The 18,077-nt window shown below is 36.0% G+C and overlaps 2 protein-coding genes across 17 annotated transcripts; both read left to right on the top strand.

Moving 5' to 3' along the window:
* Window positions 1-3,494: 3,494 nt before the first annotated feature.
* On the top strand, window positions 3,495-10,187 carry LOC112294600 (protein unc-13 homolog). 8 transcript variants are annotated; one of them, XR_012219433.2, is made up of 9 exons: window positions 3,495-3,769; window positions 4,376-4,626; window positions 4,975-5,138; window positions 5,356-6,506; window positions 6,640-7,086; window positions 7,276-7,465; window positions 7,665-8,599; window positions 9,155-9,334; window positions 9,695-10,187. XR_012219433.2 is itself a non-coding variant. In XM_024545239.3 (8 exons), exons 3-7 carry the CDS (start codon window positions 5,036-5,038, stop codon window positions 8,597-8,599), a joined length of 2,826 nt encoding a protein of 941 aa, XP_024401007.1. In that variant the 5' UTR covers window positions 3,495-3,769; window positions 4,376-4,626; window positions 4,975-5,035; the 3' UTR covers window positions 9,155-9,585. The 8 variants fall into 8 exon arrangements, 4 of the variants coding, with proteins under 4 accessions (XP_024401007.1, XP_090100124.1, XP_024401010.1 ...); XR_012219434.2 differs by having other exon boundaries at window positions 9,671-10,187; XR_012219432.2 differs by having other exon boundaries at window positions 9,661-10,187.
* Window positions 10,188-11,177: 990 nt separating this feature from the next.
* Window positions 11,178-16,477, top strand: LOC112294356 (uncharacterized protein C7D4.12c). 9 transcript variants are annotated; one of them, XR_016498088.1, is made up of 9 exons: window positions 11,179-12,138; window positions 12,283-12,500; window positions 12,622-12,847; window positions 14,034-14,254; window positions 14,455-14,670; window positions 14,891-14,997; window positions 15,158-15,211; window positions 15,351-15,434; window positions 15,833-16,477. XR_016498088.1 is itself a non-coding variant. In XM_090243999.1 (8 exons), the coding sequence occupies exons 2-7, from the start codon at window positions 12,350-12,352 to the stop codon at window positions 15,390-15,392; spliced, it is 963 nt and encodes a 320-aa protein (XP_090100125.1). In that variant the 5' UTR covers window positions 11,179-12,138; window positions 12,283-12,349; the 3' UTR covers window positions 15,393-15,434; window positions 15,833-16,477. The 9 variants fall into 9 exon arrangements, 1 of the variants encoding a protein (XP_090100125.1); XR_016498086.1 differs by lacking the exon at window positions 15,158-15,211 and having other exon boundaries at window positions 11,178-12,138; window positions 15,273-15,434; XR_016498087.1 differs by having other exon boundaries at window positions 15,158-15,434.
* Window positions 16,478-18,077: the final 1,600 nt, after the last annotated feature.

Genomic DNA, 18,077 nt, shown 5'->3' with positions numbered 1-18,077 from the left:
ACAACACATCTCTTGGAGCTCTAGCTCATCTCTCTGGTATTATTCTTGTATTCATTTGATTAATCTAGTTCTAGCTAGTTCTTCTTGAACTTCTTGTTAGATCTCGAGTTTGTATTTCTGTGTCCGTAACAATAAGTTTGAACTTGATTAAATGATTTGTTTGAAGATTGTTGGAATTCGAAGATAATGAGGTCTCAAGAATTGGAGTTTAGAAGATAAATGAGGATTTCTAAGATATACAATAATATATTGCTTAGATTAAATTAAAAATATTTATAGTAATAATTGACTTAAATTCCAACAACTTTGTTTAATTTTAAATCAATATAATGATAAAATTTAGAAATATTATCATTAGAAGATTGGTACTAAGGTTGGAGAAAGAGATTAGCCAACATCCAAGTAGATTTTAGGTTTTGCCTTCTATTTGATAAGTTCAATCTTTTTAGAATTGATTTTACTTGTTGCTAATTAAGTGATTGAGAGGTTTGCAAATTTTGTATTAAAACCAGTGGTTAGATTATTAATTATTGAGGTATCAATTTATTATAAGATTAATTAAGAATTTATTTAAGATTTAAGATTTAATTAGGATTTGTTTAGAATTTGATTAAGATTGGATTAGATTTTTTTAAAGATTTGATTAGAATTTTAGTAGGATTTGGTTGGAATTGGTTTAAGATTTTATTAGAACTTGTTTAAGATTACATTAAGATCTGATTAGAATTTCTAATTTTAATATTTTTAAAATATTTTTTAGAATTTCTATTTTATTATTTCTTTAATATATATATATATATATATATATTTGTAATTTCTTTAAAACTTCTTTTAGATTTGATTAAAGTTTTGATTAACGTTGTTAAGATTTAATTAGATTTTTTTAGGTTTTTATTTGAATTTTTAAGACCTTATTGATGTAATTTCTATTTTATCTTCTACAACTAAGTACTCAATGCATTTTCAAGCAAATATCATAGAATAGGACACCATTGGTTAATACTTCTCATTTTATTTATTTCAAAACTTAATTATTTAAAATCTAACTTTTCATTTATAGCTCCAACTATCTTCACATCTTTATTTCTAATAAATTTTGTTATTTCTTATAGTAGTAGATTGAATTGATGCATTATAACCAATAACTTTATTATTTTTTCCTAAATTTTTGCTATCACATCTTTCATTTTAATAATATTTTTAATAATAACAAACGAAAATATTAAAAAATAAAAAAATAAATCAAATTTTTCTTGGAACAAGTATCAAAATAGGATCAAGAGTATAAAAAATTTAATAAAAATATTACTTTATGAATGGATAATCCACAACTTCTAATATACTTATGGCTTATTAAAAATAAGAAAAAATCTCTTCTTAAATAAAAAAGACAAACCTTTGATATTATAAGTGTACTCTTATTAATCTTTTAAAGATAAGAAATTAAAGATACCAAATTTTTTTATCATTTACAAACTATTTATATTATTTTTATAACATAAAAGTATTCATTTTATTTCTAATTCTATATTTATGTAAAAAAAATAATTATTCCTATGGTCATAATCTTAATGTCACCATATTTAATTTTTAAATTAATTATTTATATGATGAAATAATCAAATTTATAAATTATTATTTATAAATATCCAAAAACTTCATCAAGAAGTATTGTACAAAAGAAAAAACAAGAAAATTACATAATCACTTATTTTATACAAAAAAATTACTCCTACTTTTTTTAAATTAAAATGTCTACATTAGCAAATTAAATCTAAGATTTATAAGTATATATGTATATGTATACATGTATATAAGAACATTATTTTATGGTATTGTACAAAATAATTATCTTTTATTTGTAATCAAACCAAAGACATGATGATTTTTAAATTCTCAGAATAAATAAATGAAAAAATTACATCGAGATTGTCCATAAGGACCAATATTTATATTTATTGAACTTATTAAAACATGCAGCTGTCATCTATTTTTATTGTTTCAAGGAAGAATGAAATGATCTATTTATTTATTTGAAATCTGCTTATTCAGATCAAATAATGTAATTTGACATTGTGTAAAACAAAAACAAAAACAAACACATATAAAACTTCCTAGATTTTGATTCCAATGGACTAAACTAAAAATTCTGGTATTTCTGCAAACACATCAAACACTGTAGTATTCATCATTTTTATTGAGTATCCAGCTCATAAGGTTGATCAAAAGATTTTTATATGTCTGACAGTAATTATTCCTAACTATATACAAAGTATGAATGAAATGTATTAAAGAAGCATCTAAAATTAAAAATAAAAAAGAAATCAAAAGCATTGTTTGCTATAATTTCAATTTAATTTAAACCAATCTACCTTGTAAACCATGAAATAAAGTCAAAGCAAATTTTGTAATTCATTACATTTTAAATTTATTTTTATAAACAAGATTAAAAATCCCACAAGAAATTAAATTATTTCTTATTACTTTCAGTCCATAATTATTAAAACTCTCTTAAATTTCTAATAATAAAAATTATCATTGCAAGTTATGTTTTCAATGATCATCAATAAACCTCAATGAATATCATTGCAAAATTGTAGATATAACTTATCAAAATTTAATATTTAGACATGACCAATTATATGTAACCCTACCTTGATGCATATCTCCAAAGTAGATTCTAATATTTTATCCAAACTATAGTAAATATATAACACTATTGATGACACATGCTATACAATAAAAAGAAGGAAATCTTAAATAAACCAAGGATTTTACTAAATTTACCCATCCATCCTAGCTATTATGGGGAAAAAAAAAGAAAAAGAAAAAAAGGGACCTCTAAATTAATTTCTCCTCTGCTAGATCCAAAACCAATGAAAACCAACCACACTCATCATGATTACCATATTCTTCACATGGATAGCTTGATTTAGTAAAAACCTGGGTCTCTTTAACATTCCCCTGAAAAATTTCTAAAATAATAAATTTGCAAATGCAGTTTGGAAGAAACAAGCAAAATTAGCACACACCTCTCCAAACTTCCACAATGATACTAGAAAACTCATATTATAAGTAATAACAGCAAATAGAAGGATAGATAGATAGACCAAAAGTGATTCTATTGAAACTAAGAAATGAGTAATGAGTCTCTCTCTCCCCATCACAGGAGCTTTTTCTGTTGGAGAAGAGCCTTCCGATGATGCGGACATCCAACGGCGAGAGAGCGAACCACCAAGAGAGAGAGAGGACAAATGGCGATAGATATATAGATAGAATTGGACGGAGGAGTTGGGTGCCGAAGCATGGGTCGGGGAAGGGAAGGGAACATAACTGCTAACTATAACCCCATTGTGTAGAAAGGAGGGAGGGGAGGGGAACGCACTCCGTTTGTTCGTTCTCACTCTTGCGAACACGTCCGTGTCCCAAGTGGCCTCACGAAGAAGTATGGAACGTGGGAGCTCGTATCATTGCGTCGTTCCCATGGGCTGTACCTAGGCGGGAGGGACGAGGCTTCTTCGTGGTGGTCGTGCACGCCCTTTCCCTTCCCCGTTTCCCCGTTTCCCTCTCCTCTCGCTCGCTCTTTCACTGTGTTGTAAGTTGCTGGCACCATTGCTTCCGAAGTCGTAGATTTCGTTGGCCAGCTGCTTCGGATCTCCACCTCCACCTCCACCTCCTCCACCTTCCCCGACTCGTCCTGCTTTCTTTCTCCTCTGCCTGGTCTGGTTTGGTGATATTTCTGTCTTCGGGTGGCGGTGTAGTAGGACAGGTGAGATCGCGGGCTATTTTCCCTCTGTGCCATGGATACTCTGTTTCACTCGCATTGCTCATCAATGGTGCGGACATGAGTGTAGAGGAGTGAGTGTGCGTGATTTCGTGACATTGCCTGATGAAGCGCCTGAACTGGTTTGCGCGGTGCCTACCACCGAGGCTCGTTTGCCGGTCTGGCACGGGAATGTACTAGAGCTTACTGGTTTAGATCTGGAATGCTTGGTTTTTTATTTTCATTTTGACGCGTCGAAGGTGGTGGTGGCCTTGGTAGGTGCCACGGGTTTGAGAGTGCCTCGGTTAGATTGAATTTAGCTTGTTGTGAGTGTTCTTAAATTTGCCTGCGCCGCTTGCTGCTCGTCAACTTGACTAAGCGGACGTTTAAGTGATACTCGTTAGCTTTTGTTTTATTTTTTTATTTTTTTGCATTTTTCATTTTTCTTTTTGGAACGGAACGATGGTTTTCTTGATGCGAGGGTGTCAGGCATTACGATTCTTACTCTCGCTCTCTCTCTCTTTCTCCGCATTTGGACGGACGAAGGAGTTTGGGTGAGCGCTTTGAGTTTCCTTTTGGATGATCTGACTCCGTTTAACTTTTGATTGATAGGGGCCTCGAACCAGAGTGGAGGAGGTGGAGTGTGGACGTGATGTTTTCATTGGCACTGTTCGCTTATGAAACTACATACGGGATAGTTTCTTATCTGAAAGAGTGTGACTAGTTCTTAGAGTAGAGCTTCACAGTGTAGGCCTGGAGGCTGTGACCGGATAATGTTTATGGAAGCGCTGCTATGAAATTGCTTCCTTTGCATCATTGAGGCTTGGATTCTGATAAGGGTTCCTACTTTGGCGGGTTTGGAGGTGAACCCCCCTGTTTCCTAAGACTGTTTCATTTCCTGTTGCTTCTTCAACTGCTTACGAAAGTTCTGATGCGGCATGATTCCTTATGTCTATTTTCTGTAGTTCAGTAAAGATATTTTGCTCCAGAATTTCTCCAACTTTCGGGGTTTCATACCTTGTGAACACACTGCTAGATTGTGCACTATCTATCTTTAACGCAATTAATGCCCTTGAAACGATTCACACGGCAGGACTGTTGTTTGATTCGTACAAGCTGTACCACTTTCGGTAAAGTTTTGGAGCTTTCGTACAATGTCCAAGGTGTAGTACAATTGTTGGCTGTCCTGACTATCCACTTAACATTTGCAGAACAAGCCTTGTAGGAGCACCAATCGAGACTTTTTGTTGCGTGTGCTCCAATTTGGGAGCAATGGCACCAGCAGCACAATCTGAGGGCCCAAGAACAAGTTCAACGACGATGAGAAATAGTGAGCTGGGAAATCCCATACCAAGGGTAAAGGTCGATTTAACAGGTACTCGTAAAGGATATGTGGGAGCCATTTATTTACCTGTCGTCAATTTTCGATTGATCCTTCGATTCTTTACAATGAAGTTGTGACATAGTGAACAGATTTTATTATCATTATTATTATTATTATTATTATTATTTTAAATTTAATATTTTTCTAACTGGAAAGAGCGTATCTGTAGGCACTCTGTTATTCATCATGTTGATTTTCAAATGTGCAGAGGATGATTTTCGAGAATCAGCATATGAAATCATGCTGGCTGCAACCGGGACCGCGGCTTTAAGTGCAAGAAGCGTGGGATCAGCACGTTCTAAGCCTGATAAGGGCATAACAGCAGTGGCTGCCAGCCGTATGAAAAAAGCTCTTGGTCTCAAGTTGAACACCGGTGTATCTAGGAGAGGAGGAAAACCTCGTACAACAGCTGAGCTCATGCGAGACCAAATGTTAATTGCCGATACCGTCGACTTGAGAACACGCCGGGCTCTTTCTCGTGCTGCAGCTGGCCAGGCCAGCAGGCGCACCGAACACATGCTGGTTCCTCTTGAGCTCTTGCAAAATATTCCAGCTTCAGCGTTCACGGACTCCTCGGAGCACGTGCGCTGGTTAAAAAGACAACTTCGGATATTGGAAGCAGGGCTTCTGGCCCACCCACTTGTTCGAGGTGACTCTCAAGGAGTGGAAGCTCTTCGGCTTCGACAGTGCTTAAAGGAGATGTACTGCAGGGCCTCAGATACTGGTAAGAACACAGAGAGCATTCAAGCCTTACGAAACGCAGCGATGGCACGCGCAGGAAGGCCACTCAATGGAGAGAGTAACGAAGACGTTCTACATTGGGCGGATGGGTATCCGTTTAACATTAACCTCTACGTGGCTCTGCTGGGATGTGTTTTTGACCACGTTGAAGAAGGCACAGTACTCGAGGAACTCGATGACATGTTGGAAATGTTCAAGAAAACGTGGGTAGTTCTGGGAATTGATCAACTTACTCACAACATGCTATTCATGTGGGTTCTCTTCCGTCAGTACGTAAACACTGGGCAAAAAGAGCTCGATCTTCTGGGAGCTGCTGAGAGCCAGATGGCAGAAGTCGTGAAAGATTATAAATCCGCACGCCCTGAGCAGTGGAACCTCTTGCACTCGATACTGACAGCTATCCAGACTTGGACAGAGAGGAGGCTGTTGTCGTATCATGATTCGTTTCCTGAGGGCGCAAGAGGTCCCTTGGAGAAGGTTTTGGCTTTGGCTGTTCAATCTGCTGAGGTTATAGGTGAGGACATGCATCAAGACAAAAGACGCAAGGTGAAGATTAGTATTGCGATTAGCACCGTGGACTTGTATGTTCGATCGTCCATTCGGACAGCATTTGCGCAGGTACGCAAGTAGATGTCTCGCCCCATCCTTTTCTAGCATTTTAACATAGAAAGGTGTGCACAGAGGTTTTCACAACTATAAGTTACCGTGTGTCGCGGGAATACCATCTTTGCACTAATGACACAGTGTACAGATGATGGAGAGTGTGGATACAAGAAGGAAGGCTGCTGATGCGCCTATACCAGCTCTGGCGCAGCTTGCGAAAGATACATCTGCACTTGTGTCTAAAGAAATAGAGAACTTTAGCCCTTCGCTGAAAGAATGGCATCCATACGCAGGGGGTGTTGCTGCAGTAACTCTGCATGCTTGTTATAGTAGGGAAATAAAGCAGTATATGTCAGGGGTGTCTGCATTAACTGCAGACACTGTGCAAGTCTTGGAAGCTGCTGATCAGTTGGAGAAGTCGTTAGTTCAAGTTGTCGTGGAAGATGGAGTGTATGCAGAAGACGGAGGTAAGGCGTTAATCAGGGAAATGCCGCCTTTTGAAGCTGATCGAGCAGTGGGAAACTTAGCCAAGAAGTGGGTTGAAGAAAAGTTGCAAATGCTGAAGGAAATGGTTACTCTTAACGTCAGTAAGGAGGTATTCCTCTTTGCTGTCAATCTCCTTGTCAATTTGTCCTTCACTTGTTGTGACTGTTCATCCGATCCCTACGTCATGTACACCTTCTTGAGAGCTTCTTTCTTTGATTCTAAAACAGTTCGGGTTGCATGTTGATCGCTTGTATTACATAGCTCTTTTCCTAAGCGCCGTTCTTTTGACTTGTGTCAGAGCTGGGAGCCCAATTCCTTGAAAGAGCGTTACGCTTCATCGGCGGTGGAGCTTCTTCGTATTGTGGACGAGATGCTCAACACTTATTTTGCACTCCCTGTGTCACAGTTCCCAGAATTACTTCAGGACTTGGTAAATGGCATAGACAATGCATTAAAAATTTATGCTACCCAGGCGATTGGTAGTTGTGGTAAGCCCTTTGACCACCACTCATATTTTCATCTAATCAGTCATGGTTTTGTGATCGTTTACTGTAAGTTAGATGTTTCGCAGTTCCTTTTCTTGTGTTCGGTGCAGCAGAACTTTTGAACCAACATTTTCATTTTCGATATGTACGGCGACTTATGCACACTTTGTTAAACCCGTCCTCATGGTTTTGGTCATCTCAGGTGAAAAAGACGCTCTGATTCCTCCAATCCCACCTCTTACACGGTGCAAGACCAAAAAGTCTTGGTTTGGAAAAGGCAGAAGTGATAGAGGTAGTCCCAAGCCTAAGGGCACTTTAAAGAAGGAGCCTTCCTCAGCCGCAGTTTACGACCTTCCACACATTTGCCTGCGAATGAATACTCTACATCATCTCCTGGTTGAAGTTGATTTTATTGAGAAGAAGATACGAACTGGATGGCGAAAGGATTCTGCTCTGTCCGGTCATGTGCCTTCTATGCAACCAAATACAGAAGCAGTCGACAGCAATTTATACGAAACCAGGAGTTTGTTGAAGGAGGGAATCGACAAGCTCATGGAGATAGCAGCATATAGGGTGGTTTTTGTTGATTTGAGACCTGTTCTGTGGGACAGGCTTTATGTGGGAGGGGTAGCAAGTTCAAGAATCAGTGCCGTAATCGAAGAGTTGGATACTCAATTGGGAATTATTTCGGACAGTTCCGTAGAGCAATTGAGCAATCGAGTAATAGGTTCCCTGATGCGAGCCTGTTTCGAAGGGCTTATGCTAGTTTTGATGGCAGCTGGTCCAATGAGATCTTTTACTGTAAGTGATGCAAGTATGTTGCAGGAGGATCTCAAGAGTATGAAGGATCTTTTCATAGCAGATGGAGATGGACTACCTGCAACGCAGGTGGAGAGGGAAGCAGCCTTTGCCACTGAAGTAGTCTCTCTGTTTTCACTTCCAACTTCTGAGGTTATTCAGAGATTCAACTCCGTTTATGGAATTGGGAAAGGCGGAACCAAACCATCTCTACCTTCTATTACGGGCACTTGGAGCGCTTCTGACCCAGATACATTATTGCGAATACTGTGTTATCGAGGCGATGATACAGCTTCAAAATATTTGAAGAAGACCTTTCGATTACCAAATAATGAGTAGGTATGTAGAATCATGAACACCAGTATGTGGTTGAAACGTTTGTATGGCGGGTAGAATTGGAGGCATGCCTTCCTAATCAAAACCGAGCTTCCGAAAGAGTTTGTTTAATGTTGTCTGCTGCCTGATCCGATATAGAAAATGTTGGGGTTTTGAGACATCTTTATTTTGTTTTGAGTGCTCTTTTTGTATTGCACCAGGATTAAGGTTCTCTTGGGTGGTGGTAGTTGAAGTTTTAATTGTAGTGTACGGAGTAGCACCTGTTTGGGTCACAGTATATTATCTAGTTCGATTATATAAACAACTTCAAAGTCTTTAACAAATATCAATAGTCCGTAACTTGATACCTTAGCAAGTCTCACCACAATCAATTCAATCTTGATGATCTCAAATTTCGAGATTGTTTCATAAGTTTATTTTGAATATGTAATTCTTTATTCTATCTGCCAGGATACTACGATGGTTTAGTAGCGAACGACTTACTAGTCTTTGTGTATGTTTGGGCATAAACAGCTGTTTTCTGTTTCAGATTCCTGACTAGACTTTGTTGAAATACAGAATGTTGTTACCATCTCAACCGGTGTCAACAAATGTTTAGCTGAATGTACAAAAATCTCAAGCCATTCCATCCTTGGCTGTTTCCGCTTGTGGGAGTATACTGGTGGTCCTTTGAAGACTAAGAATAGGTGGTGTGTGTGCAAGAGGCTCGGTGCTTCTGCTGACTGGGACTCGCTCGGTGTAAGTAATTCATTTTTATATATATTCATTCAGGAAACGGGACAAAGAGATTGCTCTTGGGTATTTAAATACTCTCCGTGTCCTTTGTTTAATAGGGCGCTTATGAACACAATGCATAGGATACTATGTTTCAAATTCCTATTTAATCTGTGTAGACTGTTTTTTTCGAGTGTGATGGTTTCTGGAAAGCACCTCAATTGACTGTTGTTTTTGTTGCAGTCTTAGAAATAATTCAAAATCTTTTTCATAGTTATGAATAGCTATTTCTAATGCACATTGTAATAGCAAAGGGATGTGGATACAGATACATTCTTATTATGCATCAGACCTTAGCAGGTTGAAAGAAAAGCTTTCATCCAGGTTCACATCATTTGGAGTGCTGCTCTCACTTGACTCAAAAGTCGGAAAGAATTGCAGATCTATCAGCAATATGTTTTGATCAACAAGTCATGTAGTAGTAAGATCCTTCACAAATATCATATTTAGACATATACCGGGGCATATGAGTAAGTGACTGTAGCATAAAAAATGTGTTTTTGCATAGTGCCCTGTCATGTTTTTCTGATAATGTTTTTATTTTGTTATTATTTTAACCTTCAATTGTTAGCCATCAAGAAAATCTTTTAACAAGATCCTAAATGATTATAAATTCTATATTTAGATTGGAGTAGTTTAATAACATTTTGTTAGGCATGGAGGTGATTGGCAAGGAGGTTGTTGTCATAAAAGGGGGTTGTTGTCATAAAATAGTGTTAGTAGTGTCTAATTTTATACTGACTAAAATAATTATATTTCTAATATTTACTGTACTTTATATCAATTTTTTAACAACATAGATCTAAGTCTGAAGTAATTCTCTGTAGTTGTACGATATATCTATTTATTAAGGATTGTATTTAATATACTAATAATTTTGGAAATGATACTATTTATATGATGTGTATGTTGTAAAGACTTGCAATTAATTATAAGATTTATTGATTTTGATAAAGTTTAAATTAAGAATATATTTTAATTACCAAAGATAATTTTTATGAATTAGTATTAGTTTTGAACATTTACTTTTACACATTTGAATCCTACAATTAAGTTAAGAGTTCTTGTAAAACCGAACTTTAATTTTGTTCATACGTAAGGTTTATGATATGTATATTAGCAATAAACTACGAACTTGTAATTTTGAAAAGTAAGAAACTTTTTTTTTTTTTGGAAATTTTACTATTTTTTATTTTATTTTTTTTCCAAATTGGATGTATTTTTGGTTTTACACGTCAATATGTTGTTTTAATACATCTATGTAAATATAAGATTCAAAGAAAAGAAAACAATAGAATAGAAATCTTACCTACAAGTGCATCTAAGTTCATAATTTATTAAAATATAAAAGATTTACAATTGGCTGTAATAGAAAAAATAAAAATATTATAAATTTAAAAGCAAGTTTTCTCAATTTATCTTTTATATTTTTTTGTTCTAATAAGCCTCTTATAAATAGTCAAATTTAGTAGAATCTCATTTTTAAAAATTAGATACTAAAATTTTAATACATTATTGATTTAAATAGAATTAACTTAATTTATACTTTCTTTTTTTACAAAAGGTTTTTAAAAGAGTTTTATATTTCTTCTTATGTGTTGTTTGAATAAGAAATTGTTGTTTACTTGTTATTTTTTTTTGTGTAGATACATCAACTATTTCTATACCTCGTTGTTCTCAACTCGTTGTTGATAACTTGCAATTGTTGACACCTTGCAACATGATATTCCCAACTTAGTGTTCCCAACAACAAGCTACAGTTGGGAATGGGAAGGTGCAATGATGATGGGTTGGTTTAGTAAAAACTTGGGTCTATTTAACATTCCCTTAAATTACCATAAAACTTTCTATATAAATAAGAGTTTTAGTATGTATATGTAAAAATGTATGTAGAAATGTATGGCATGAGAACATCCACATAATAAAAAAGAGGTGTCCACCTAACAATTCTCTTGATTAAAGCAAGATATAAAAATTCAACTTATTTGAGAAAAGAAAACAATATTTATTATGCTATCAACAAAACTACATAACATTTGCAAAATAAATCTACAATACATGCATTTGTAAAACACATATTCAAATAACATTAGTACATTTACAAGAGAACCAAAAATAAAATACAAAATACTATCCAACCAAGCACAATGACGTACTTACAAAGACACATACAAATATAGTCATTAAAATTTAATAAGCTAATGTCTAAAGTTAAAGAACTAAGAACATGCACCTAGTTGCAATTGAAAAAAATAATGTTACATTTCGATCGAAACCCTAATCAGGCCCTCTCGGTGCGGTGGACGTCACATGCAGTATATCGCCATCGTCACGGTGCATCGCGATAGAATGATTGTGAGAGTTGCGTGTGTCGGATCACACAGCAAGTAGTTGACGATTGAAGCCGAGATTGACGATGGGGGAATTGCGAGTTCGAATTTTCTCGCCGAGGAAGAAACGAGTTTTTTCGATCGTGTTCATTCTGGAAAACCATCAGGAAGGCGGTTTTTGACTCGATGAGCTTTCGGCAACGAGAGTCCTTGTCCTCCGCAGAGGGGATCGATCTAAATTTCATATGCAGGGTCGAGTTAACATCGGCATTCTTCTCCTCAAAATGTCAGCTCGAGTTCCCAATTGTCAACATGCGAAGACAGATAATTATCCTGAATGTGGCAAACGTGAAGTGAAGCCGTAAACCTTTCCTCCCGCTCTCGACTTTGGAGAGTGTAGGACTGCGTGGTAACTGATTCTCTTGATCCTGTACAGAGGTGATGCCAAACGGTCGCCCTAATCTGCTTTTAAAGCTGAGACTGCACAAATAATGCTGGTCTTTCACATTCACATCCGCGACCAACCATGATTACGAGCGTATTCAAGATTCCTAAAAGCGGTGGGATTCTTAACGCGTGCAGACATTGAGAAGTACTGGAGCTAATCCTGCGCTCCTCTTGCTGAGGTTCTTTACAAGTTGTAGTCAAAATGCCGCCAAGCCTGAAGGCGAAGCTGGTTGGCACTCCGGCACGACGAAATTCTTCTCAAGGACTAAGCAGCGGTGAACGGAAACCTTTGCATAATGACAATGATTCCACAACTATAAACGAGGAGGCGGACGGAATAGAGGATGAGAGGGGTTTGATACTTCATTCTCTTTCACGCATGATGCTACAGATTTTTGTACAGCCGTAGGCTTGATTGGGATTATAATTTCCGTGCCATGCCATGTATTTCATCCTGTTGTATGAATGTGACAGTGAAACAGTGGAACGGGGCGTCTTCATGGCATCAAAACATAGCAATCCGTCGACGTTTCTTACTGCAGCACGCAGTTGCTCTCCACTCCTACGGCAGCTCATCATCTCGAACAGAACACTTGATTGATAAAGCTGCTCCTCGGCTGGAAGTCGACGCCAGCATTGCAGTGTTTCCCTCGTTGATTCTCCTATCCTTTCCCGGAATAGGCGGCCTCAACGAGCGCAGGTATCTTCTTCTCCCATTATCTTGTTCATGTGTGCTGAAAGTCTTGGTCATCTGTTACTAAGACCAAATAATGAAAATGTGGCAAGAAAACCAGGAAAATGAAATATTCAAGTAAATATGGAGTTGGTCTCGAATGTCTTGATTGTCGAGGAGATGCACTAGGTTTCAACGCAGTCGCTAGTTCGCTAGTTCGCTACAATGTTGTTTAAACGTAAATTATGCAATACAATGTTTAATTTCTCATTGAAGTAATTGTAAAAAAAATGTGTGTAAATATATATATATATATATATATATATATATATGTATATATATTGAAGAGAAAGTTATGGGATGTTCATTTCAAGAAAATAGAACAACAGAGTCGTAATTGTTTGAGTTATATATATATATATATATATATATATAGTCGTAATTGCCAGTAGTTCTAAAATGATTCAATAAATAATTGGCTAAGTATTCATTTTTAATAAGTTATTTTTAATGCCCCAGAGTAAAAAAGTTCTTGTCCAATTCACTGAAGGTAGGGTATGAACTGGTCCTATATCCATGTAAAGACCTTGTCGACAATTATTTGTCTTGTGGATGAATGAGTAGGGATACAAGCAGCATGAAAGTGAGAAAGGATTGACACAAGAATGATCGAATGGACTTTGGTTGGGGGTTTGGACTTCCTCACTTCACCTTCTGGATGCAATGGCTACTGTTCACCTTCAATGGAAGATTGCAGTTGCCATGCTAGCGTACAGGCTTTTGTGTAATGTCCCAGTCAAGGATTCTTTATGTATCAGCAGTTTCCAAGTTTATTTAATAAGTGCCTGGCCTCATTCTTGCTCTGAGAATGCGTAAATTATTTCCAGTTCTAATCTTCTCGACATAGTTGAGGCCATTGTGAACCTCGTAACTTAACGATCAATGACAATATGATTGTGGGGGAGTTGCGGGTTGCATCTTTGACGTAGTAATGATCGTTAAGCTACAGGCTTGTTGCATGGGCCAGAAGCATCAGTGCGGAAGGTATAGTGGTCAGCTGTGCGTGATGCGTTCAATTCAAAGCTAGCCTTTGGTATCTTTGAATGTGTACCTCAACTTCAAGTTTGAGCAGTATTCGGACGTCTTCAATGCTCTGCTGTCCCAAAACAACTTTTCGATGAGTTGTCCTTGAAAATTTTATCATCCGGCGCAGGAAAGAGATACACATGTTGACAGTGGCGAGTGACCTAGATGTGGGCAAACTTGGGCATGTTGATGAGCTCACAAATCAAGTTGGCAGATCCGGAACGACCTTTGCGTTTTCATATTGGCGCCTCAAAAAAATTATAAATTCACCACCTGTGTTTGATAAGTGGTGTCGTCTATTTGGATATGCGGTATCAGCTGCTACATCTGCACCTTTGTTTTTCGATGGTGGGTTTGATATAAAACTTAGCACATAGGTTGATGCCTCCTCTTGAAAGACATTATTATCAGAAACACTGGGTGATTTCATACTCTTTGAGATTTTGATGTAAGCTTTGAGTTTTACATCCAAGTGAATTTAGTTCATGCAGGAGGCATATACAAGATGAAACGATCTAACTGACTGATCTTTCAACGTCTGGTTGCAGGTGGTCCCTGGGATGCATTTTTTTGTCTAATTTTTGGAACAGCTGTGGGCATACTTGACATGATTGCATCTATTAATCCCATGTTTGCAACTATTATGGGTTTTTCATCGGCATGCTTAGTCGCCTTTTTATCAAAATGCTTGATTTCGAACCTGAAAGGCCTTGGCTTGTGTTACATCGCATTAACACTTGGATCACTTACCCAACTTCTTCCAAGTATCAACCCAATACATTTCATTTTAATTTTATTTAAAGTAACCCTTCACCTCCAGCTGCCATGCATGACCTCTCTGAAGTTAGTGTCTTTTTCATGTACAAATAAGTTTGTCGTTAGCTTCGGTTTTGGACCAGGTATGTATTTCACATTGAAATGATTTCGAAGTCGCACGTGAGGGGCTCGGCTGAGGTATTGCGTGGTTTATATTCATCAATGCAGCTTGGGTTTGGGCTTGCAATGGGAGAGAATTTAGTCTGGTGGGCAACCGAGCAGATGCCACACTCTTGTGGCCCTTCAACTCTACCATTATGGACAAAATTCATCTGGTATGTGCTTATTCCAATGATACCATTCTCAGCTTAGAATTTCATTGAAAGTGTTCAGAAAGCGTCCAAGTTAATAGAATGTTATATTTTATATAAATAAGTATTTAGTGCCTGGTTGATAACAAAGAGCGGCACCTAAATTTTTCGTAGTTTCCAACAGTGATTTACAAAAGAAAGTGGTGACGGAGTTCAGCTTGAACAGTTGAGTGCGTCTGTAAGTATCCAAACAACAAACTTATATCACAGTCAACAACCTGTGGGAGACGGGTTCCTAGGTTATGCGGTTGGGTCCAATATTCTCTTGATGGCTCGCTTTGAGCAATGGCCAGGCATGACGCTTACTGCACTCGCAGGATATGTGGTGTCGTGCTTTACAGACCCTCGATTTAGTTTGAGCACCTCTGCAACCATTTCGGCCTTTGCTATTGGCATCACAGGTTAGCTCTCCCTTGACATAAGTTTATAGTCTATTGTTTAGCGTCAGAAATTAAAAGAAGTTCGTATACCTGAATAATCTCGGAGCTAAAGCCGACTGGCAAGTAGAATACCAACGTAAATTGGCTCTTAAACCACGCCGACTAAGGTCAGAGTTCTTCTAGATCCTGAAGTTCTTCGTCTTCAAGTGTAAATCAAGTTCACTATGGTATTTCCTAAGACACCTAGAATTTGATCCTGTAGGGTCCCTGGTATACTGTATTGCAGTAAGTTATACAGGGACTAAGAATTTTCATACAGTTCACAAACCATGCTCTAATCAAGGTTTTTGGGTAATTGTTAGTTGTCTTGTATTTCTGCATGTCAGCAGACCTCAATATTGATCTTTTGAAAGTTTCAGGGAACACGTACTCTTACTACACAGGGGAACTGCCCTTAGCGATGATCATATCTGGCATTAACATTCTTGTCCCTGGAGGCATTGGAGTCCAAGCTTTTGCAAACATGCTCAAAGAAAATGGAACCTCTGGTTTTGGATTTGTGTTTGAAATGGTGGTTGCGGCTATGTCTCTTACTATTGGCCTTCTCTTCGCTAAAATAGCAACGCCGATTGCAATGCAAACAGCCCGGCCTTTAAATTTTCACTAGATAAATCTTCATTCTCTCATGGCTGATTCAGAGCAGGTGGTCATGGAAAGCTCCTATTCCGGCTCCGACATTGAGGAGTCCATGGCTCTCTAATTACCAGTTTGACACGCTAAATTGCATGACTGTTTAAGCCTTAATTGCTCAGTTTTTACACTTCATGAATATTTTAGTGGACGGGTACTAGTAATAATGGAATCAATTTGGAACATTCAATTTGATCCGCTCCTAGAAGAGAGTAAGAGACAGTGGTAGTACTGCAGGCATTAAGTTTGAGACTTCCTAGTATGCAAGGGTAAAATTTGAGTAAGCGATAAACCGAGAATCGTTATCAACATTCATGGCCATGTATTCTAATCTTGAATGAAATAGAGCTTAAAGATTGGATAAAATTTAGATGACTCGATGCAGCTTGACATTTAAAAAATAATAACACAAATAAAATACCTTCAAATAAAATAAATTCAAATAAAAAATGAAATAATAAAATTAAATCCTTTAAATATTTTTTCATTTCTAAAATTATAAATTATAAAGTGATTTTATTGACCGAATTCCGAATTCTAACTAAAGTTGTTAGTGTGCCTGCGAGGATGGACAAACCATCCGTCTAGTTGAAGTGGGATCCATCAAATTAGGATCAAAATCCTAATATATATATATATATATATATAAATAAATAAATAACAATAGTGGAATAAAAGTTGTCCATAAAGGTTGCCACTTGGCTACCAAAGAGGATCCATGTAGGCTCCACATAGGATTTTGGACTTGCTTATGGATGTCTAGGAGCACTATTGGGTGAGGTGGAGGTAGAATGGAGACAGGTTTTAGAATGGTTGAGGGTTGAGGTGTCCATAAGGTACCATTAAAAAGAAGCTTTAATTTTTATAAAACCAAAGCTCAAATATATATTAATTTCTTTCAAAAATTCAAACAATTAAAAGAATTAAAAGCATAATAGTAAATATATATATGAAACATAGATATTGTAGCAAAAAAATAAAAAAATAAAAAAATAAAAATCAAGTAATTAAAAATTTATTTGATGTTTTATAAGATAGCCTAAGATTTTTGAAACTATGTATTGTTAAGTTGCATCTTCATATTCTAGCAAATTTAATTTTTCTTTTTCATTTATTTTTTTAACATGTTCTAAAAGCACCTATTTTATTATTATTTTTTTTAGCTATTTGATCAATTTTGTAGATACAAAGAGCCATGCAATTGTATTGATCAACTTTTTTATCAATTTTTTTGTACCTCATTATATAATGGCATGCTTTTTGTCTTTCTTTTAAAATGGGTATAAGTTTTTTTTTTGTTTTTTTTCAATGTCTATGATAATAAAAACTGTTCTTAGGTACATAGTTATTAACCACACTTCTTGTATATTATATCAAATCTTTAGTTAGAATAAACTTTAATCATAATTTTAACAAATAAATTAAGTTAATGTATGTAAATTTTATTATTAATATAATTATTAAATATTTCCAAAGCATCCAACTTTTTTTATGCATTCACAACATAAATTCTTAGATAAATATATATATATATATATATATATATATATATATATATTCTATATCTTAAAAAACTTGATACTACAAAATATAGAAGGAATAGATCCGAAATACTTTAATCTAATTGTCATTTAGAAGTATATATATTTATTTAGAAAGTATGGCAATTGCTTATTTTATATATCAAGCATAGTTGGCTCCTTTTAATCTTTTAATATTGAAAACATACTTGGCAATCTAAATTTAATTAATTTAGCAAATATTATCTTCTACATATCTACACATCTCTTTATTTCTATCTAATTATTAATATATAAGATATATTTTTAAATTCCTACTTTCTTACTCAATAGTGGTTAAATAAAATATAAGATTGACTATAAAAGAAAAAATTTTAATTGAATAAAATCTTTTCAAAAAAAATTCCTCTAAATAATAAAAAAATTGCTTCTATAGTATAAAAGGCCTGATTTT

Source organism: Physcomitrium patens, chromosome 17, assembly GCF_059467195.1.
Source record: "Physcomitrium patens ecotype Gransden chromosome 17, ASM5946719v1, whole genome shotgun sequence".
Classification (NCBI taxonomy): domain Eukaryota; kingdom Viridiplantae; phylum Streptophyta; class Bryopsida; order Funariales; family Funariaceae; genus Physcomitrium; species Physcomitrium patens.
Note: the sequence above shows the minus strand (reverse complement) of the source record. Positions and strands in the feature narration are given on the sequence as shown.

Coding starts and splice junctions, on each gene's coding strand:
- LOC112294600 (XM_024545239.3), top strand. CDS start 5,036: ATGGCACCAGCAGCACAATCTGAGGGCCCAAGAACAAGTTCAACGACG. Junction 6,507..6,639: donor TTCGGACAGCATTTGCGCAG/GTACGCAAGTAG, acceptor CACAGTGTACAG/ATGATGGAGAGTGTGGATAC. Junction 7,466..7,664: donor CCAGGCGATTGGTAGTTGTG/GTAAGCCCTTTG, acceptor TGGTCATCTCAG/GTGAAAAAGACGCTCTGATT.
- LOC112294356 (XM_090243999.1), top strand. CDS start 12,350: ATGCCGCCAAGCCTGAAGGCGAAGCTGGTTGGCACTCCGGCACGACGA. Junction 12,501..12,621: donor CGGAATAGAGGATGAGAGGG/GTTTGATACTTC, acceptor TGAATGTGACAG/TGAAACAGTGGAACGGGGCG. Junction 12,848..14,033: donor GGCGGCCTCAACGAGCGCAG/GTATCTTCTTCT, acceptor CATCCGGCGCAG/GAAAGAGATACACATGTTGA.